General features: G+C 39.0%; 1 protein-coding gene across 2 annotated transcripts in view; it reads right to left on the bottom strand.

Moving 5' to 3' along the window:
- The window catches only part of LOC117560218 (titin-like), a 36,465-nt gene extending 15,115 nt beyond the window's left edge, over positions 1-21,350 (bottom strand). For both annotated transcript variants that reach the window (XM_034237061.1, XM_034237062.1), the window contains exons 1-8: positions 21,241-21,350; positions 6,185-6,532; positions 5,832-6,059; positions 5,359-5,688; positions 4,478-4,705; positions 2,355-2,708; positions 2,019-2,228; positions 1,534-1,887 (exon numbers count right to left, since the gene is read on the bottom strand). In XM_034237061.1, the coding sequence (XP_034092952.1) occupies positions 1,534-1,887; positions 2,019-2,228; positions 2,355-2,708; positions 4,478-4,705; positions 5,359-5,688; positions 5,832-6,059; positions 6,185-6,532; positions 21,241-21,295 (2,107 nt within the window). In that variant the 5' untranslated portion in view covers positions 21,296-21,350. The remainder of the gene's footprint in view (positions 1-1,533; positions 1,888-2,018; positions 2,229-2,354; positions 2,709-4,477; positions 4,706-5,358; positions 5,689-5,831; positions 6,060-6,184; positions 6,533-21,240) is intronic.
- Positions 21,351-23,054: the final 1,704 nt, after the last annotated feature.

Raw genomic sequence — 23,054 nt, 5'->3', positions numbered from 1 at the left:
CAGGTTTCGCCTGAGCAGATCTGAGATTTAAAATCTCTCAAACGCGATTTAGCCGTTTACGCTACAATAACAATTTATATAGAGTCGAATAAATGAAACAGAGAAGTCTAATTAAACAAGAATATAACTTACAGTGGTTGCTGCGTCAATAGGTAATGTCTTCACCGGGTCCAGATGCACACTGGACCCGCTACCATCAGTAACACACTACGCCGCCAGGGACTCAAATCCTGCAGTGCCAGACGTGTCCCCCTGCTTAAGCCAGTACATGTCCAGGCCCGTCTGAAGTTTGCTAGAGAGCATTTAGATGATCCAGAAGAGGATTGGGAGAATGTCATATGGTCAGATGAAACCAAAATAGAACTTTTTGGTAAGAACTTAACTAGACGTGTTTGGAGGAGAAAGAATGCTGAGTTGCATCCAAAGAACACCATACCTACTGTGAAATATGGGGGTGGAAACATCATGCTTTGGGGCTGTTTTTCTGCAAAGGGACCAGGACGACTGATCCGTGTAAAGGAAAGAATGAATGGGGCCATGTATAGTGAGATTTTGAGTGACAACCTCCTTCCATCAGCAAGGGCATTGAAGATGAAACGTGGCTGGGTCTTTCAGCATGACAATGATCCCAAACACACCGCCCGGGCAACGAAGGAGTGGCTTCGTAAGAAGCATTTCAAGGTCTTGGAGTGGACTAGCCAGTCTCCAGATCTCAACCCCATAGAAAATCTTTGGAGGGAGTTGAAAGTCTGTGTTGCCCAGCGACAGCCCCAAAACATCCCTGCTCTAGAGGAGATCTGCATGGAGGAATGGGCCAAAATACCAGAAACAGTATGTGAAAACCTTGTGAAGACTTACAGAAAACGTTTGACCTCTGTCATTGCCAACAAAGGGTATATAACAAAGTATTGAGATGAACTTTTGTTATTGACCAAATACTTATTTTCCACCATAATTTGCAAATAAATTCTTTAAAAATCAGACATGTGATTTTCTGGATTTTTTTTTCTTCTCATTCTGTCTCTCATAGTTGAGGTATACCTAGGATGAAAATTACAGGCCTCTCATCTTTTTAAGTGGGAGAACTTGCACAATTGGTGGCTGACTAAATACTTTTTTGCCCCACTGTATATCGTAATTATTGTGACAAACATTAAGAAACGGCGCACTGCTCTGACTTCCAATGTTAGCCACAATCGTGCTAACTTACAAACTAGGGATGCACCTTATTAGAAAAAACTGAAATTGCAATTTCACTTTTGATTGCAATAATTAAGAATTACAGAAATCTTCCACCCAAATGTTGCATTCTGAAGTCAAATGCATCTCTTAAAACTTTTAATGTAAAGAAATGTGAGGTCCAAACATCTCTAACGCTGGTGGTTTAGGAATAATTTGATATTCGGCAATGTAAACTTTTTTTTCGTAAACATAATCATTGTTGAATAGCTGCGAGGCTGATGACGAGGAGCTTAGGATTGTATTTGAAGGTATAAAGTGTAGGTCTATTTTCATCAGTGTGTTGATCAGTACCTGTGACAGTCAGAGTGGTACCAGGTAAATCACTCCTCCATTCAAAGCTTGGTGTTTTGAATTTGAAGAGATACTGAGCTGAATCTGAGTCTCTCAGGTCAGAGATCCTCAGAGTGGAGCGTCCTCTCTCTGTCTCAAGGATCTGAACACGACCTGCATACTGGGAGTCTTCACTGAGGTCCTCAGGTTGAGAGGGATTCTGTCCCTGATGACTACGCTCAGGACTGAACCAGAACTTTGATGTAATACAGTCATTACTGCTGTACGTGCAGGAAATGTCCACTGATGATCCTTCGGGGGCACAGATACTTCCTTTAATGGAAGTCACCGTGTTGCTGTCTCGACCAGTGACACCTGAAACATTTAAACAAAGTTTTTAAACCATATTTTTACCAGAGTTGATGAGAAGTCACATACCCATACAGTTAGCTAAGGCTTCCACTAGAATGGTGTTATGTTAGAATAAGGTAGTGAAGTGAACTCACACACTGAAGGGGAGGGAGAGTCCTCAAATCCTTTCAAGGCACAGGAATAGCTGTCTTGATAATTAAAGTCGACTTGAAGAGAAGAAGTTCCTGACAGAGTGCTTCGTCCGTTCTTGTACCAGACGTAATCATTATCAGGTACATCACAACTGCTCTGACACTTCAGGTTTGCTCTGCTAGAATATTTGCGTTCCACCTGCACCGAGAGATCTGTATTTGTGAAGAAGGAACAGGAAGGTTATTTAAGACAACTCTCAACATTCATGTATATAAAAACACATCGCATTTATATTATTGTTTTCTTAATGTTGAACATTTGGAACTGATTGGTGTTACCTGTGAGAGACAAAGTGACTCCAGGTGAACCACTATATTCTCCTCCTGCTTGGCTTGTTTTTAACCTGAACCTGTACTCAGCTGAGTCGCTCTCTCTCAGGTTTCTGATTCTCAGAGTGCAGATGTTGTTTCCACAGCGATACTCTACACGACCTGCGTACTCTGAGTCTGTGGTCAGATCTACAGGTTCACCACCTTTCTGTATAAACCAGAATGTTTTCTTAACTGTGTTAACTCTGCCTCTCCATGTAGACGAGTATGTGAAGCTGCATCTTATCTCCACTGTTGATCCTTTCACTGCACAGATCTCAGTAGAAGAGTAAGTCACTCCCCAGCCATCCAGACCCTGAAACACTGAAACACAGAGCACAACAGAAACATTCATCAGACTCGTCAGTAGACAGACTTTCTTATCATTATCAAACACGTCTTTCTACTATTTTATATTATATTGATTTACATACAGAGGAATGTTCTGATGTTTGTTTCTAACTGGGTTTATACTTTTAAATGTTTTAATGTTGTTTCCAGTGAACAGAGGCACGAAAACATATATAATGTTGACGTAGGACATCATGCAGCAGTGTATTTAACCTTTAATGCAGTATTTACCTGATAAATACTAAGATAAATACTTAGATTTCGAACCTTAGAAAAAGATGAGAATAAAATATTAGAGGGGTGTGGATCAGAACAATGAGTCTGTTAGGATTCGGGAAATTGTGGAAAAGGTAGGACCCAAATGCAGACTACAAAAACAGAAAAAGGTTTAGAAACAAAAAGCGAGCTTTATTTAAAAGCTGATAACAAAACGATGGCAAGAATCAAACGGTAGCTCAGGAAAACAATAACACAAAAACTGACCGTGAAAAACATGGAGGAAGAACGGAGAGACAAACATGAAGCGTGAAGGGAAGACAAACAAACAATGAACCGACAGGGGAACACAGGAAGAGACTAAATACAGGGAGGGGTAATCAAGGAACAAGAAACAGCTGGGTAAAGGAGGGAGAAACACAAGGGCAACAGGTGAACACAATCAGACAAATAGACACACCAAGGAAACTAACGACAGGGAGGAAAACACAGGGAGAAGGACCGGACAAGAAACAGGGAGAACAGAACCACAAAACAACACCCATAACAAGACATGACAAAACATTAGGATCGTGACAGAGTCCTCGTTTCTGGCTTGCTTTTCTCTCAGTGATCCGGCTGCTGCAGGGCGTGAATGGAAACTTCAAAGAAAAGCAGAACATTGAGAAGTGTGATTTTAAGATAACAAATGACTGACAGAGAGTTTATTTCTAAGTATTTTACTGCTAATTTCTTGCAAAAGTCGACAAAACTGGTACATGTTGCACCTAGGTCTCCTCATTGTCAGGTAAAAGAAAGCATCTGGCTTCTCTGCAGAAATTAGATATTTATCAAAGCTACAATATCCACTAAACAACATTCATTTAAAGTTATGTTGAGGACTGCAGGACGATAGAGGAAGTTCAACACAGCGATGAATTGGCAATTATCTAAAGCATGTGTTGTTTGTTAATGTAGGTACTGTATGTACAGTCATTATTTCCATCCATACAGACATAGTATTACCATGCTAAATGGTGCTGTATTTCTAAAGGGTTTGAACTATCTTACAATATAAATGCAGATCGTACAGTACGTCTCACAGAGAGGAGGAAGACAACAAATCCACTGCAGTTAAACCCATGGCTGCTGCTTTTGTTTTTTCACCTCCTTAAATTATCTTGTGGGCTCTCATCAAGATTAAATTACGTTGCAGGTGCTTGCAAAATCTAAATGTTCTCATCTTGCACCTGCAACCTTGAATGACCTAATTTATGATATCTTTCTTTGTGGGGTCTCTTGGTGCCTAAATGATTTTCTGTTATTGTTGATATTTAGTTTTGTTTGTAACTCTTCTTTATTAAAAATGAGGTCTCCACCTAAACCTATGTCATCTGTGTGTCTCTTTACCCAAGATGGCTTTTTTACTGGCTGTAGTTAAGCTTTCTTTTTCTATATAACTGCGGCATCTGCATTCAGATTCAGAAGAATCCTCTGAAATTGTCATTGTAATGTCAGTGTGTGTGTGTGTGTATGAGTAAACTCACACACTGCAGGAGAGGGGAAGCCTTCATGTCCTTCAAAAGCACATGAGATCCTGTCTGCGTGGGGAAGCAAGCCTTTATAAGAAGATATCGATGTTGTGTGGATTTTCTCTCCGTTCTTGAACCAGACGTAGGAAACACCACCAGCTGGACTGCAGCTGCTGTGACACTTCAGCTCTGCTAAGGTATCAGACTGCTGGACTGTTGCTGTGATCACCTGCACCTGCAGAGCTGGATATGAGAAAAATAAACATTTGAAATGACACAATATTATATCAGTTGGTCCAGCGGTTAATTTGGGGTTTGTTATGTAAGGGGTGGGGGGCTGATAGATGAAGAGCACCGTCTTTTTTAATACTCCCATTAAACTGTTATTCATTTGCATGTTAAAATATTGCAATATACACACCTTTTCCTAAATCAAAACTACTATTTACACCTTATCATGCAGGCTCATGGGCAAAGTGATAATCATAAATATATATCGTAATTATTGTGAAAACATTAAGAAACGGCGCACTGCTCTGACTTCCAATGTTAGCCACAATCGTGCTAACTTACAAACTAGGGATGCACCTTATTAGAAAAAACTGAAATTGCAATTTCACTTTTTGTTGCAATAATTAAGAATTACAGAAATCTTCCACCAAAATGTTGCATTCTGAAGTCAAATGCATCTCTTAAAACTTTTAATGTAAACAAATGTGTGGTCAAAACATCTCTAACGCTGGTGGTTTAGGAATAATTTGATATTCAGCGATGTTAACTTTTTTTCCGTAAACATAATCATTGTTGAATAGCTGCGAGGCTGATGACGAGGAGCTTAGGACTGTATTTGAAGGTATAAAGTGTAGGTGTATTTTCCTCAGTGTGTTGGTCAGTACCTGTGACAGTCAGAGTGGTACCAGGTAAATCACTCCTCCATTCAAAGCTTGGTGTTTTGAATTTGAAGCGATACTGAGCTGAATCTGAGTCTCTCAGGTCAGAGATCCTCAGAGTGGAGCGTCCTCTCTCTGTTTCAAGGATCTGAACACGACCTGCATACTGGGAGTCTGTACTAAGGTCCTGATCTCTACGCTCAGGACTGAACCAGAATGTAGATTGAACATATGCATTACTGCTGTACGTGCAGGAAATGTCCACTGAGGATCCTTTGAAGGCACAGATGCTTCTTTCACTGTAAGCCACTGTATTGCAGTCTTGACCATTAACACCTGAAAAATGAAATATCTTTGGTTAATTATTATGAAAATGTAATTGCCTTAACTCAAGGCTGAATGTATTGCTGGGGACAGTGTCTCCCTTTTATGTAATAAGGTATAGCATCATGTTGGTGGAAGACTGTAAGTGAACTCACACACTGAAGGAGAGGGGGAATTCTCATATCCTTTAACAGCACAGGCATAGCTTTCTTCAGGATAGAAATAGTAATACAAATGTTCTCCCACTTCTGTCAATTTCAGTCCATTCCTGTACCAGATATAGGGAGGACCAGAAGTTGGAGGACAACTGCTGAGACACTTCAGTGTTGCATATATACAGCTTCCTGTGCAGGAACTGGTTTTGGTCACTGTCACCTGGAGACCTGGATTTGTGAGGAACAAACGTGATAAACTGAACTATCATTGTACGTGTAGTAGATTTACTGACATTCACTGCAGTGTTGACCAAATGTTGAGCTGACTTACATAGTTACAAACAAAGTGTTACCTGTGACAGACAGAGTGACTGGTTCACTAGCATAAACGTCTTGGTTTGTTTCGATCCTGAACTTGTACTCAGCTGAGTCGCTCTCTCTCAGGTTTCTGATTCTCAGAGTGCAGATGTTGTTTTCACAGAGATCCTCTAAACGACCTGCGTACTCTGAGTCTGTGGTCAGATCTACAGGTTCACCACCTTTCCATTTAGTGAACCAGAATGTTTTTCCTACTGTGTTAACAACGTCTTTCCATCTGGACGGGTATGTGAAGCTGCATCTTATCTCCACTGTTGATCCTTTTACTGCACAGATCGCAGTAGAAGAGAAAGTCACTCCCCAGTCATCCATACACTGAACCACTGCAACACAGAGCACATCAGAAACCACAATCAGACTTGTAACAATATAATTTGACTGAATTTAATATGTGCAGGTATTTGAGCTTATTAAAAAAAACAGAATATTGTTCACGTCACAGCTCTTTTGGTGATACACTTACTTACACTTAAAGTTGTAAGCTCACTGCTTTCTAAAACACTCTTTTCTTACTATGGACTGTTGCACATCGGCTCGCGTGACAACCCTGTCTCCTAAAAATTACGATCCCACAGAACTAAACTGCATTCTCAATTACGTTTAGCTAGAAACGTATTTCCTCCCACGTTACGTTCCTTATGAACGTATCTTAAATACGTTTATTTTCTACATATCTTTGCCATTTATTGTCTTGCTTATAATAATGATAATAGTCATTTATAAATATCATTTTAGAGCACACATTTGAAATCAGTAGCTGATGAGCGAGGCAGAAAATAATAGTTTTAACATGCCAAAAAGCTGCTGTGTTACGGAGCCCCCTAGGGGACATGGAGAAGAAAAAAAAATTATTTTACGAGATATCGCAAAACCCTTTTGCGAGATCTCGCAATACTTTTGCGAGATCTCGCAAAACCCCGTTGCAGTTTGTAGACGGTCCCTAAGCACTCCTCTCCCTCCTCCAGCTGCAGATTGTGACCAATTATTGATGTTTAGCTCGGATGACGGCGCGTATCAAACTGTTCTGATAAAAACGACTCTGTAGCTCGTTGTCTACCTTGCTATGATTGTAAAGTCATGTTGTTTGTATTTTTACAACGTTATGTTCATGAGTTATTGATCCGCGAAATTCGAATCTGTCAATAACTCAGCTCAGAGGGACGTGCATGTCCCCTCGCTCTGAGTGTTCTCTTGAGGTGTCTTCACTTATGTGAAACCCTTTTATATGTCTATGTGTGAAACCCGTGCCTATTGCCAAGCACTGATGTTATATCTTTATATTTAATCCAAGGCCAAGCTCAAAGTAAAATCGATGAACCACTCCATTGTTGTGGTTTCTGTGTTGCCGTAGCAGCCCATGTAGCAGCCGAACTGACCAGGAATTACTAAATGAAAAGTATTGCGAGATCTCGCAAAGGTTTTGCGAGATCTCGCAAAACATTATTATTTTTTCAAATTATTTATTTTTTTCTTCTCCATGTCCCCTAGGGGGCTCCGTACTGTGTCATTTATTGCACCTCAAACATTAAAACAAATCCAGAGTTACGTGTTTCTGTACTTCCGAAGAAGAAAGGACAGTAACGGCCCGTCCACACAGCGGCGTGCGTTGAAACGCTTCTGCCCATTCACTTTGAATGGGGTGACGTCACTTTTAGCCGAACTGCATTTTGGGAAGCGACGCGGAGCGTTGCTGGCGTTGCTCGCTTCAAAAGTTGAGCAATGTTCAACTTTTGACGCCTCGGCAGAAGCGTCAGCCAATCGAATCATATGCCAGTACAAGCTCTAGCCAATCAAACCGCTGCTTGTGTGTCAGGGGCGGGAGATTCATGTGATTGGTTGTTGGTCGAGTGTCAGACACGCCCGCCGGCAAGCCTCAACGCACGCCGCTGTGTGGACGGGCCGTAACAGAAGATCTCTGTGGCTTCAGGCTTGATTGCCGTTCAAATGACAGCGTTGGTTTTCCCTAAAGTGGGCGGGGCTGTAAAGTGACGTAGATTTTACTCTCATCAATTATTCAAAACCATTCTATTTATTCTAACATAAATTACATGCCAGTGTTTTATCTTTTTATTTTAAATCGTATAATGTCGGACTTTTTTTCCCGTCTGTGAGGAAAATAAATGGGGCTTAGAGCCTCAAAATACTGAAATTTGTATTTTTGAAAATCTTTTTTTCCTTCTAATTTGTTATTATTTCTAAATAACACACTGTTATTTACTCAACAATAACACACAATTATCCTTGTTTTTATTTATTCGTTTAATTCTATAATCTTGGGCTTTTTAGCATGCTTTTTAGCCGTAAATAAAGTAACCGGAAACAGATGTAAGCCTATAAGGGACATTTCGAGCGATACACACCACAAACCCACTGAACAAATTACCCAAGATCCTAAGCTTGAAGCTCGTTGATTGGATGTTTTAGCCGCAATGCATGTTGGGATATGATGTTAATGCGATATGATATCCGAAAACATTTATAAAAAAAAAATTGTTATTCCGAGTGTGCTTGCTTTTCTCTTTGGAAGTCATCACATAACGGCATTGTAATACATGGTTCGGCCACATTAAATATTACACATCTGCCGTAGTTCATTATTTATAGAGCCCTGCTAAGAAGACTTCTGGACATACTTGAAGAACTGCCGCCAAAACGGAATATGTGACGTGGATCATAAATATATCAGCAATTAAACAACATCTTGCATTTCTTTTCACAAAATACGTCTCCTTGCAGTATCAATAGTAATTCGGCTGACTTTTATATTTGATCCAATTGGTAGATAGGTTATATTTACACCATAACGGTGCACAGCTGATAGAAAAGGACTTGTAGTTTTTAAAGATATTACTGATTTTCTTTGAATATAAGAATGTAAATACTGAGTTGAGAGAATAGTCATGGGTTTTGGGTGATGGGAGACACATCTATGGAATCACAATTGCAATAGCTGACCATTAAATGACGGGTATGCCTTTCTGTCTGTGATGTTTTACAAATCAGATATTAATGTGTAGAAGTAAAACATGAGAAATAGTATAGCAATATCCTGTAAAAGTATGTAAAAACATGAATAAAACTACACATCTTCAGATGTTATACATACATAAGTGTCCTACACTAATAATACAAAGTTATTATTAGTATGCTGTGTGTACTTTGTGTGCACCACCTAGTGGTTAAAGCACGTTATTGCATTATTTTTGTGGAATAATGTTATTTTTGTTGAATAATGTTATTTGATGAACAAAATATTAAGAGTACATACTTGCATAGGGAGAAAGTAGAGGGTCAATGATATAAATATAGAATATAAAAAAATCAAGAAGATACTGTAAGTGATCTCTACAATAAAACAGTTTAGTGCTGGATGTACAAAGATATTAATATGAGGATGTTCAAAACAGACAAACTAATTAACCTTTATTAACACATTAAATAATACTTTAGGTTAAGGTCTTCTTTCAAATAAGAAAAAAGCTGTGGGGGTATCTATCTACAGATAAATATTAAGCCTGACAAAGAACTTAACATCTAATGTATTGCTTTCCTGCAATGTTAACTATGTTGAAGCACTTATTTTAACTGATATTATACACATTAATTATACTCTTATGTATGTAGATAGTATAATACATTTGAAGAATTTGACAGTTTAATGGTGGAGGTATACACACATATTGATAGATGTCTTGTAATGCACTGTTGAGGAACCTGTGACCCAAGTGTTTCATTCATTGCATAACTACACCGTAGTTGTGTATATGATATGTCAATAAACCTTAGAAAATCTGGAAATCTTGAAAGGGATGTGCAAAATAGCAATTATATACAGTTTTTAATTAACTATTAGTAGAGAATAACCAGCCTGTCCTCCTACAAAAAACGACCATAGAGGTCCATTGTTCAGCAGTAGACCCAGAGTCACGTTTTAAAGTGTAGCACCTCTAGTGGTCGTGTAAGAAACAACATGCTCCTGTCGATTGCAAACGCTCCGGAGAGTCGTTTATTCACAAATAACCCTCTCTGGAAAATCCTAAATTGTGGAATAGTTTGGCCATTACAATGCTTTTTTATTAGATTTCTAGCGAGAAGTGTATATTGTACTTTTATAATCTACGTCCAGTGGATGTGTAGGGTCTACAGTTTGATAGATATACGAAGATGATTTGAGGTATCGCCAGGAGAACGGGGACCGCAGCTTCCATGTAAAGTTAGCGTGGGTGAAAACAGTATATCCGGTCTCGAAGTTTTCATAATAAAACCGGAAGTATTCCCCACACTGTCAAATGATTACACAGTGATATCTCCATTACTCATCCACTAAAAAACATCAGTTTATCCTTGTTGATTACACAATATTGATTGGTTTAAATTGTGTACAATGCTTTTGTGTTTTTAACTTTCGATTCGGAGAAACACATTTCTTTTTCGGAGTTTAGACACTACAGAGTTTCCGAAGACACTACACTACCCAGAATCCCCAGCTATCGTTTGGGACTACAACATTCACCTTGCTTTACAAACCCCGTGATTAGCCCTCAAGCTCTGTGATTGGATGTTGGAGTGGCAGTGCGACAAGGTTACGCCGAGTGTCAAACAGCTCTTTGAAATGGAATGGAACCACGCCAGACTATCCAAAACTGGTCCAGCCCAGCCCCCACCCCCCCCCCCACCAGAATTACACATGCTGGCTTTTGTGTGTTTCGCAACATGTTCTCTGGCACGTCTCTACTGGGAATTGTAGTTTTAAAAGACGTTTTCGTATTTCCCACAATTAGAAGTTGCCAGTATTAAACTGTATACATCCCTGGAGGTTTAGGGGATACGAAACACATTGGTGTTATCAAATTTCAAACATATAATTAATACATGAGTGAAAATTGCTTGTGTCCATAATGGGCAGCATTGATATACCCACATGACAGCTAAGGTCAGAAGAGCTTTATTTAACAGCTGGTCTTATGTCTGTGACCCCTCCTGTTGTTAATTGATAAGCCTGAAACATGCACTTGTCAAGGTTCAGATGCACATTTAGCAAATATGGCAGTAGCCATCGATCATTTTAATATAAGATACTTTATTGATCCCAAGTTGGGAAATGTTTTTGTTACAGCAGCATGTCCTACTTTGTTCTACTCCACTACAATTCAGAGGTTAACCTCAGTAGCGTGGCGTGGGAAAAAAATTAGGGGAAGCCAATAATACGTCCTTTCTTTTGGGTCGGGGGGGTGTGGTGGTCAATGTAATAACATAACCAGATGAGTGATTACAGCACCCGGTATCATTTTACCCACATTTGTATCATATGCAGGATGTACACACGCCTGTTATCTAACCGACAGGTCCGCACGCACTCTCCAGCCGAAACTCTAATAAGCATTCATTCACAAACTAAGTCAGGAGACCTTTAACGTTTTACGTCCGATTTGCTCCTTTGTTCCTCGCTGTACACAGCTCCAGTTTGGGCATCGGCCTGTCATCAGATTGTATCTGTTGTTGCTGCTGTAGCGGAAGTTTAGTACAATTATTTTTTTATGAAATACTCAGAATCTCCACCCTCCATAATTGCACTTGCTTCAGTTGCTTGCTACTTTCTAACGGCGGTGAGAGTGGTGCAGTGACGCTATCTATCTTCTATCGATTAGATTTATGATTCGAAAATTATAAAAGTAGGGTAGACATGTGGATATTATCCGACTGAACAAAACGTGCATTTATCTAACAGGTTCGTTTTCCACTGACCTTATTTCGAGCTATTTTCCTAAATCCTATGGAGAAATCCCATTGCTTTTTTGTCGAGGGAAACCGAGAGCAGCTTACTTCCGGATTTTAGGACGCGTCACTGCAACACTAAGTTGATGCGATTTGATTGGATTGTGAGGCAAGGGAAGCCAGCCGCCTCTGGCTTCCCTTGGCATGGCCCTGACCAATCACAGGTTGGCAGGGGCATCACGTGAGCCTCATCTGATTGGTCAATCCCTCCATTTTTTTTCACCAAGGGAAGCCAGATTCAGCTGGCCTCCTCTCGCAACAGAGAGTGCAATCTACTGTTTCACCATAACATCTAGAGGGGCGCTGTTTGTTTCACTCTTTGTAAAATACTCAATGAGAATGGGGGAGAGACGGGCCGGCAGCAACACACAGCAAAGGAGAATTATTGAAACAAAACAAAGTGTTTTTATTTAAATTGTAACTACAATCCGAAAAAACAGGGGAAGCCTGGCTTCCCTTGGCCTCCGGGAGAAAACGCCACTGGTTAACCTGGTATTTTTACTCCACTACATTTATTTTTGTTACTTTGCAGATTCTGATTAATGATGTGAAATATAAACAACCCTGAAATCAGACTTTAGTTACACCTGAGTAAAATTCAGCCTTATCAGTTTGTCTGTTTTGCACATCCTCCTGTTAATATCTTTGGACGTCCTGCACTAAACTGTTTTATTGTAGAGATCACTACAGTATCTTCTTGATATTTTCTATTCTATATTTCTATCATTGACCCCTATTTTGTATGTAGGCTACTCTTAATATTTAAATGTTTTCATCAAATATAACTTATTCAACAACTAAATTCAATAACGTGCTTTAACCACTAGGAGGTGTGGTTTAGACTAGTGGTCTAGTTCAGTGGTTCCCAAACTTTTTGTGCCCAAGGCACACCAAAGGACAAGTAAAAATCTCAAGGCACACCTATTGTGCAAAATAGCCCTTATAACACGTGTTATCACTCATATCATGTAAAATATCTGTAAATGTGCATAATTATTTACTAATGCCAAATAAAATGTGACAAAGACAACTATATTACTCATGAAATATTTATTAACGAAATATTTCAGAAATTAATTTGAAACTTTATCAAATTAGGCTTCATCAAAGCAGCAACACACTCATTTAAACCAGACAGGTCACAACATTAAAAATGAGGCAAAGGAAATTCAGCACAGAGAACTGTCAATGCAAGGAAGCTGCATTGTCCATGGTCCTGAACTACAAATTATACATGTAACATTTCAGCAATCAGCATTGAAACATGTGCTATTGTAAATATTTTTGCCGACTTACAAATTAGTGAGATACATGTGCCTGTCGGGGCGCGCAGAATTCTTTAATCCTTGGTGGCACTGAGGAAAGGGCCACTGGCAAGTCCTGTTCAACAGAGCCGTGACCTCCTGTTGTTCTTCATGTAAATCATAGTAGAGAACGCCAACTCCAGAGATGGGGTCGTTACTAAAAAAATGTAATATATTACATATTACTTTTTTAAAAAAAAGTAATATATTACACTACTTCGTTACGATCTACATAAAGTAACTCGTTACTTTACTCGCCCGAGCACATACGCATGCGTGAGTGGCAATAACTTTCCTTACCAGCAGGCGGCGGTAGTGTGTAATTGTCATTCAAAACAGGCAACAACCGGAAGACAGAGAAGAAGAACAGACTACGTGATATAAACAAACAACAAATAGCTTGTGCGGTAGCTTCACCCTAGCATGTGTTCTTTGCAGGTGCTTGTTGAGGTTTGACCACGTGGTGTTTCCAGCAGTGGATAACAGCTTCTGGCCTGGACACAGTTTGCACCTCACCGTCACATTCCTGTCTATTCTTCGGACAAACTCAAAAATAATGGGCATACTGACTCAGCCATGTTTATGCGGCACTGCACGTGGAGATGTGGACGCGCCAGTCGCGCAGATTACGTACATATAAACCTACAAAGTACTGATATAGTAAATACAATTAAAAAAATTGTTTGTGTAGTTGTATATTGCAATAATAACGTATGGTTGTCACAAAATCCCACGGCACACCCGGACTTGGCTCACGGCACACCAGTGTGCCGCGGCACACCGTTTGGGAACCACTGGTCTAGTTAATAAAACATAATAATATCAAACATAATATGACTATTCACTTTATTGTGAAATTAAAACAGAACGGTAAAGGAAAATACAGTTTCAGTCTCTCGATGTGAAGCTTATGCATTGTACCATACACTTTTATAGACCTGTAACAGTCAACTGCACGAGGAGTTGGAAAGGTAGTTCAGAAAATCAGTAATATCTTTAAAAACTACAAAAAAGTCTCTTTCTATCAGCTGTGCACCGTTATGGTGTAAATACAGACTATCTACTTATTGGATCAAATATAAAAGTCAGCCGAATTAGTGTTGATACTGCAAGGAAACGTATTGTGTGAAAATAAATGGAAGATGTTGTTTAATTGTTGATATATTTATGGTCCACGTCACGTATTCAGTTTTGGCGGCATCTCTTCCAGTTTGTCAAAAGGTCTTCTCATCAGGGCTCTATAAATAAATATCTACGGCAGATATGTAATATTTAATGCAGCCGAACCGTGTATTACAATGCCGTTATGTGATGACTTCCAAAGAGAAAAGCAAGAACACTCGGAATAAAGTATTATTTTATTTTTTTTAAATGTTTTCCGATTTCATATCACATAAACACCAAATCCCGACGTGCATTGCGGCGTGATTTTAGCCTATCAAAACCTCTGAAAAAAGAAATGTGTCTCTCAGAATCGAAAGAGAAAAACCTATGGGAAAAACACAAAAGCATTGTACACAATTTAAACCAATTGATGTCGTATAATTAACTAGGATAAACTGATGTTTTTTAGTGGATGAGTACTGCAGATATCACTGTTAAATCATTTGATCATAGGTTTTATTATGAAAACGTCGAGACCGGAAATACTGTTTCCAACCCGTAACTTCACATGGAAGCTTGCCGCATATACACGTTCTCCTGACGAAACCTCAAATCATCTTCGTAATATCTATCAAACTATAGATCCTACATATCGACTGGACGTGGATTCTAAAAGTACAATATATACTTCTCGCTAGAAATCTAATCATAAAGCGTTTTAATGGCCAAACTATCCTACAATTTAGGATTTTACAGAGAGGGTTATTTGCGAATAAACAACCCTCTGTAACGTTTGCATTCAACGGGAGCACTAGAGGCCGACAACTTTAAAACGTAATTATAGGTCGTATTAAGTGCTTGAACAAACAACATATTTGGTCGTAATAAGGGCTTAAACAATCGACCCATTTGGTCGGATGAGTTGGAGGACTTGTTGAGAATAACAGGTAATTAATATACTTTATAGATAACTGCAGATAAATGTTTAGTCTTCTCAAGCACCAACTATCAAATATCTCTCCTGATTGTTGGCATTTGACAATCTTCTTCCCTGAATTTTACTCAGTTTTAACTAAAGTCTGCTTTAAGGGTTGTTTATATTTCACATCATTAATCAGAATCTGCAGAGTAACTAAAATAAATGTAGTGGAGTAAAAATACCAGGTTAACCTCTGAATTGTAATGGAGTAGAATTACAAAGTAACAATGAGCTGTCATGTGGGTATATATTAATGCTGCCCATTATGGATACAAGCGATTTCCCCCCATTTAGTAATTACATGTTTTAAATTTGTACACCAATGTGTTTCCTATCGCCTAAACCTCCAGGGCTGTACACAGTTTAATACTGTCAACTTCTAATTTTGGGAAAAACGAAAACGTCTTTTAAAACTACAATTCCCAGTAGAGACGTGCCATAGAGAACATGTTGCGAAACACAATAGCCAGCATGTGTATTTCTGGGGGGCCGTTCGCAGTACTCAAGTTGTAAAACAAAATCAGGGGGGATGGTGGATTTTATGGGGACATAATTTGTGCTGATAACCCGCAGAGGGTGGGAGACCAACCAGCATAAAGATAATTATTATACTCCTAAAACAACATGCATGTTATGGATGTTCAGATACTCCTTTCATTGCTCTTGACCAAGGCACCTCAGAATTAGAGTCGGTCCCCGGGCTGCCATGGCACCACTAACATTTAGGGTCAAATGCAATTAGTGCAACATCTTTTTTTACTTTAATTTAAAGGGGGGGAGGGGATACAAAAATGTGGTTATAATGGAAGTCTATGGTACAAATCTTGTAGGTTAACAGTCCCTCATTTATTATTCAGATGGATCAACTGATTATACTAATAATAAAGTCAAAATAGTTTTTAGAATATTGAATTATAGTGTATCTTTTCAAAAAAGCAGTTACTGGTATACGATCAAAACTGGTATCTAAAGGGTTACATTTGTAATTAATCAAATCATTATGTAAATTAAACACTTCATGAACAATTTGAGGAAAACAATTTGAAAAATATTGATCCGTCATCATTTTATTGCAGTTCAAATACAAATATTTTATGTTAACATTCCCAATGTTACTTTTTTTAACAGGGCATTAAGTGCAAATTGAAATTGTTTACAACATATGAAGATATATTAAAAGATTATACAGATAATACAAAATAGGACCAATGTTGTCAATGGCTGCCTACTCCACTCTCCCCCATCTCATAGAAGTTTCCAAAGATTTTCATAATCATGCTTTTTGGTCTCAATTTTTCTGGCTCTTGCTTTCGGATTGTTAGCTAAGCAATGGCTTTGAAGCCAAGTCTTGACATATACATCTGGTCTGAATATGGAGTCAGATTTGGGTCAATATTCTAGCGCGTAAAACAAGCTACTCACGAGCGGAAAATGTGCTTTTACACGCGCATAAAATGACCCTCGCGCGCAGATTAAACCCCCGCGAGCGGCTCTGCGCCCGCTCGCGAGCGGCTCTGCGCTCGCTCGCGAGAGGCTCTGCGCTCGCTCGCGAGAGAGACAGCCCTCTTGCTTGCTCGCGGGAGTATCAGCCTCGCGGAGTCTGTCTACGCGCGCGTGAAAAGTTTCTGGCACTTTGGGGCGGAGCCACTGGACTTTGATTGACAGCTGCCAGGAAACCCGGGGTTGCCAGGTTTGATAAATGCCTGAACTACCAAGAGCCGAGGAGTGACGGCAGCAAAATCAGTTGGACGAGATTGAATGGTAAAATTGTCCATAAAAAACTATTATATTCGTAAAGTGTACAGCTAATATATATATATATATATATATATATATATATATATATATATATAAAAATGTATTTTATATAAAACAATATATTTTTGAGTGGGCTGTATCCGTCGAAAACTGCTAGCTGCTGTCTGCTGTACGCACCTAGCCTACATTTATAAGCTAAGTAAAAATATTTCGGATCCTTAACAGCTATGCTGTGTGCCCATGTATGGAATCGTTTTACAGTTCTTCTGAATGGCCTATAACTGAAGAAGAAAATTCCAGAAGTATTTGACGAACTGCAAACTAATGGCATTCTTATGGAGAAGACCAGGCTTAAACTTGTCAAAGTTTGCATCTCTGACTTGGTGGAGAGGCATTGTAGGTATATGAATGTGAAATGTGTGTATATATAATTGTTGCATTTAAGTGATATATTGGTTGTAAAAATTATTTTTTTATTTGCTTGATATAAAAGGACATTCTTTATTACCAATTGCTTTATTATCACGCATTTGTAATATTTGTATGCTAGAACTTTTTGTATTCTTTTTGAAAAATAAAAAATAAATAGCTCACTTGTCATTCATTTTTATCCTTAATTATCCATCCAACACTGAAAAGGTGGTCCTTGTGAAGAATCTCATCACTATATTCCCTCAGCTGAAAGTCATTTACAACAATAGTTTGCTGAAGATTAAGTTTGTTTTAACCAAGGTATAAAGTTTTTTTAGGTGTGATTTTATGAATTATCTATTCTGTCAACATTTGATGAATTAGAAAAATATTAATGTTTTTAAATGTTAACAATTATTTTCTTAATGACATATTGTGCTAATGAAATCCTTGTAAATAAATGTCCAATGAATGTATTCTTGCATTCGATTTTTTGAATAAAAACCATATCCACCACCTGGTACTTCCAGTAATCGTCATTGACACACAATGTGCAGATATAACACCATCAAATGTTAATTCTGGTTAAAGAAATATAACACAAAATGTGCAGAAATAACAAATGAGTGTGTTCATCTTGGTTACACATTTATGACACACAATGTGTAAAATGTGCACATTGTGTGTTAGGGGCATGTAACACATTTTGTGTGTAAAAATGATTTACACATAAATAAACACAACACGTGTTGTCCCTGAGCACACTCTGTAGGCGTGTTGAAATTCAACACATGTTGTGTCATTTTTGACACATCCCTTCTAAGAGTGTACAGCAGACAGTAGCTAGCAATTTGACAGATACAGCCCACTCAAAAATATATTGTTTTATATCAAATTAATTTATATATATGCAATTTTCGACAGATACAGCCCACTCAAAAATATATTGTTTTATATAAAATTAATTAATATATATATTAGCTGTACACTTTACGAATATAATAGTTTTTTATGGACACATTCAATCTAATCTCGTCCAACTGATCTTGCAGCTGTCACTCCTCGGCTCTTGGTAGTTCAGGCATTTATCAAACCTGGCAACTCCGGGCTTCCTGGCAGCTGTCAATCAAAGTCCAGTGGCTCCGCCCCAAAGTGCCAGAAACTTTTCACGCGCGCGTAGACAGACTCCGCGAGGCTGACACTCCCGCGAGCAAGCAAGAGGGCTGTCTCTATCGCGAGCGAGCGCAGAGCCGCTCGCGGGCACAGAGCACATTTTCCGCTCGTGAGTAGCTTGTTTTACGCGCTAGAATATTGACCCAAATCTGACTCCATATCTGAAGTTCTGAACTTGATCAGTGGAGGGCCAACACACTTGATGAAAAGCCAGGCTGACATGCTTTTTACCTCTAGGGAGCTTCTAGTTGTGGTTAAAATGTTCATCTGACTAAACCCACGTTAACACTCAGCTGTGGAGATGACCGAAGTGTTCACTGCTTGAAGGAGAGGTTTCAGCTCTTCTGGTGCTGGTGGTATCATTTCATCAACAGTTTTGAGTCTTACCAGCTAGCTAACACGAGAGAAAAACGTAGCTAAACTCCAAACTAAGTTGTTATTGCTGCTTATGTCCATAGATTCCACCTTTGGTGACTAAAGTAGTGAGTAATGACTAAGATTACTGACTCTTGATTTACCTGAAATTTTATTTTAGTATTTTTAAATATGAAGTCCCTCAGATCGCGTTGTCCTCCTGGTCGCTTGGCCATTGTGATGACCGTTACCTGCGCTTCTGGCATCGATCAAACAGGCGCATCACGGCGCTCTGGCGCCCTCTAGGGCACTCGCATAGTATAGCGTCAGTGACTTGGTAAAAATGTCATTGCGTGTGTGCGTGCTCACTCGCCCACAGTATTTTACTCAAAATGCGCAAAATTAATGATGAAATAGTAGTAATACCAGTGCCACGTTCATTGATACAATTACATAAGGGATGGAAAGGGGGAATGGCTGTTTTAGAAGGGGGATGATTTTGACCGTTTTTATTTCAGGGGGGATGTCATCCCCCCTCATCCCCCCTCAACTCGAGTACTGGGCGTTCGAGTCCAGGTTTGAATAGTCTGCCGTGGTTTCGTTCCATTTCAAAGAGCTTGACGCTTGGCTTAACCTTGGCGCACTGCCACTCCAACATCCAATCCCAGAGCTTGAAGATGAATCACGGGGTTTGTCAACGGGACTGTAGTCCCAAACGATAGCTGGGGATTATGGGTAGTGTAGTGTCTTCGGCCATCCTAAACTGATTTTTTTTTCGGATAAAATATTGCATTAACAACACCACATCTGGCGTCACAGAGATCTTCTGTTACTGTCCTTTCTTCTTAGAGGAAGTACAGAAACACGTAACTCTGGATTTGTTTTAATGTTTGAGGTGCAATAAACGACACAGCAGCTTATTGGCAAGTTAAAACTATTATGTTCTGCCTCGCTCATCAGAGTAACAGCTGGCGAAATTACAGCCTCGCCTACTGATTTCAAATGTGTGCTCTAAAATGATATTTATAAATGACTATTATCATTATTATAAGCAAGACAATAAATGGCAAAGATATGTAGAAATAAACGTATTTGAGATACGTTCATAAGAAACGCAACGTGGGAGAAAATATGTTTCTAGAAGATATGTAGAAAATAAACGTATTTGAGATATACGTTCATAACAAACGTAACGTGGGAGACAGGGTTGAGCGTGAATGTTTTTGCAGAAGTGTGATTAAGAGTCAAGAATGCAAGCTTTTTGGAAGTAGTGAGCACAGAAATGAATACACTTTGATTATAATGCACGAGTTGTTTGAAGCTTATAAATCAATGTTTTTATTCAGTTTTGTCTTTTGTTAAACGCAGCCCCCCTTTCACTTCCATTTTACCTGACTTGTTTATATTGATATACAAATGCTCATTTCCATTTAAAGTATTCCTTTAAGCATCGTGCATTTCTTCAGTTATCTATCTGAGTAACAATGAAGCAGGGCATCATAGTGTTTGAAGGATCGGTGAGGTAACAGGAAAGTGCTTTTCAGAAAAGAAGAAGTAGAGAATGAGTTGTTAGAGACATGCAACAAAAAGAGATGTGAAACTTTTAATCTTGTTAATATAATGTCTTATTAGGGGAGCATAAATGGCTCAACCAGGTCCATGGCACTGTCTGGATTGTCTGCCTTTCAAGCACTTAGGGCATTTTCTTTTTTAAATCAGCATTTTATGTTTTTTAAGTCTTATGTTTTGAGCCTTTTGTCTATGAACACATGTTGTTCCTTCTCCGTATAAGCGTAGCAGAACCAAACTCTAAGCTAAGGAAACACTTAAATCTCTTAGACATGTTGCTTTATACTAATGGAATTGTATTTTTTTTCTAAACGACCAAGACTGATGTCTTCCTCCACTAAGATACATACAACTCAAATAAGTTCATTTTTAATTTCCAATTTCAACGATTGTGTTGTGTTGCATGATTTTAAAGGTTAATATCAAATAGATGATCAAATCTATAGGGGCTCCAGTGACTCATTACGGGTAATCACTCAACCTTTCTCAGCTTAAATCTACCTAGCCTCACGGTCCTTTAATTAGGGTAAGTGTACCATATGAAAAAGGAACAACAAGTCCTGTAGAATAGATCTTTAGAAATACAAATGAAGATGTACAGTACCTTGTAGAGAGATAAGAAGGAGAATAAACCCACGCACTGCTGCTGTTAGACTCATCGCTGCTCAACTCGTCTCTTTGTGTGTATAAGCATGTCAGAAGGTACTGTGTGTTACCTGTTATTTAAATATGCTCTGCTCAGAACAGAGAAGGATGTGGTGTTGAAACAAAACTTCTGTTATCTGGTGACATTACGAGACAGATGATAGAAGAAGGCCTGGCTTCCTTCCTCTTTACTTCGTTAGTGGGTTGCTGGATGTTGGGAATCCCCAAATTGAAATTATGAAATTACCGTTGTTTTGCAAACTTTCCATGCAGTTACTGGCTTATTCTAGCCCTTGTTGAGATCTCCATATCAGGTTGAATAATTAAAACGAAAGTTAGTTATAATCAAATATACTCAATTATATTCTTGTATAACCCACAATGAAAATGCTTCATATTTTAGGTTTTTCTATATTTACAGTATAAACAAAACACAAGTGGTTTGTTAAATTGAGTGTGAGGCCTAATGATTTATGGGTGTCACTGATAAGGGAGAAGGCAGTTTCTTCCCTCTCTCCCTACAGCGGTGCACAAGGAGGGGGGCTCCTGACTTAAGGAGAAATACATTAAGGCCTCAAAAAAGTTGTTATGTCGTAGCCGAGAATAATATTTTGCAAGTCCTGCAGGGGTCTTGTCCTTTTTACACAAACATGGGAAGGTGTGTCTTATGCCATAGCCAATAGAATATGTCTGGTCATGTCCAGTCCTGTACATCAGAGGCCATGCCCAGTTTCCACAAATATGGGTATAGAGGAGGTGTCTTTAGGTTTCTATATCCTGTTGTTGAGCATAAAGACACTGGCGGAGAGGGGGGTTCCCCTGGTATACTCTCTCCCGGTAAGCTCTGTCCCTCAGAGCTGGGTTTTTGCTCTCTGTAAGGTTCTGTCAGACTTGGTAAATATCTCTCAAATTTCTTGGTTGAATGCTGAGTGAATTTCTTTGTGAGTTGAAGTATACGAATGTGAATTGTGGAATTAATTGATGTTTGTTGAAAGTTAGTACCCTGCCACCTGTGATGACGGGTCCTCCGAATTCATGCGGGACTAGTTGAAGTATACAAATGTCGAAATGAGAAAATGAACTGTTTTGGTGAATGAAGGTTTGAATGAGCTTTTTATTAACACTGGACTTTTATGGGGTAAGACCTCTACAATTCTATAAAAATCACAACTGAATTGGGCAGTTGAAATTACAATTTATGGTAATAAATGTAAAACTGTGAATTCAAGTTTCATATTAGAACATGATCACAGCATGATAGGTTTAGTATGATTATAATGTTGTAAAGAGAGAAGGTAAACACCCTGTATTAGTTTGGACCTATTTTTCTTCAAATAAACTGATCCCACCTTTTGGACTGGGACAACTTAAAAGACATCTGCGCTCTCCTCTCCTGCTCAAAAGGTAAGATTGCACCCTGCCACACTCACACTTAGGTAGGGCCACACCTCATTTACTGATATCAAAATCCTTCGGGATCCCTTAAACAGATTTAAGAGAGTTGTCTGAATTGAAACAGCAGTTAATTAAACCTGGTTCTTCAGGAGTTAATAGAGGTGAGATCTTGCTGACGTTGGTGGATCTGAGCCAAGCAGTAAACGTACACAGACTCAATAACTGCGGTCAGGTCAATTAGTAGGTCAGAGTAATTTCCCGGAATAAATTATCAGCCCTCACCGACTCTAACACCCTTTACGGATAGAGGTCACTACAGTGGACAGATATTCAAAAGATGTTTTCTTGTATATGCATGGGTTTTGATGGCATAGTTGC

The sequence above is a fragment of the Gymnodraco acuticeps genome, unplaced genomic scaffold (assembly GCF_902827175.1).
Source record: "Gymnodraco acuticeps unplaced genomic scaffold, fGymAcu1.1, whole genome shotgun sequence".
Lineage (NCBI taxonomy): Eukaryota > Metazoa > Chordata > Actinopteri > Perciformes > Bathydraconidae > Gymnodraco > Gymnodraco acuticeps.
The sequence above is the reverse complement of the archived record's forward strand: the minus strand, read 5'-3'. Positions and strand labels throughout refer to the sequence as shown.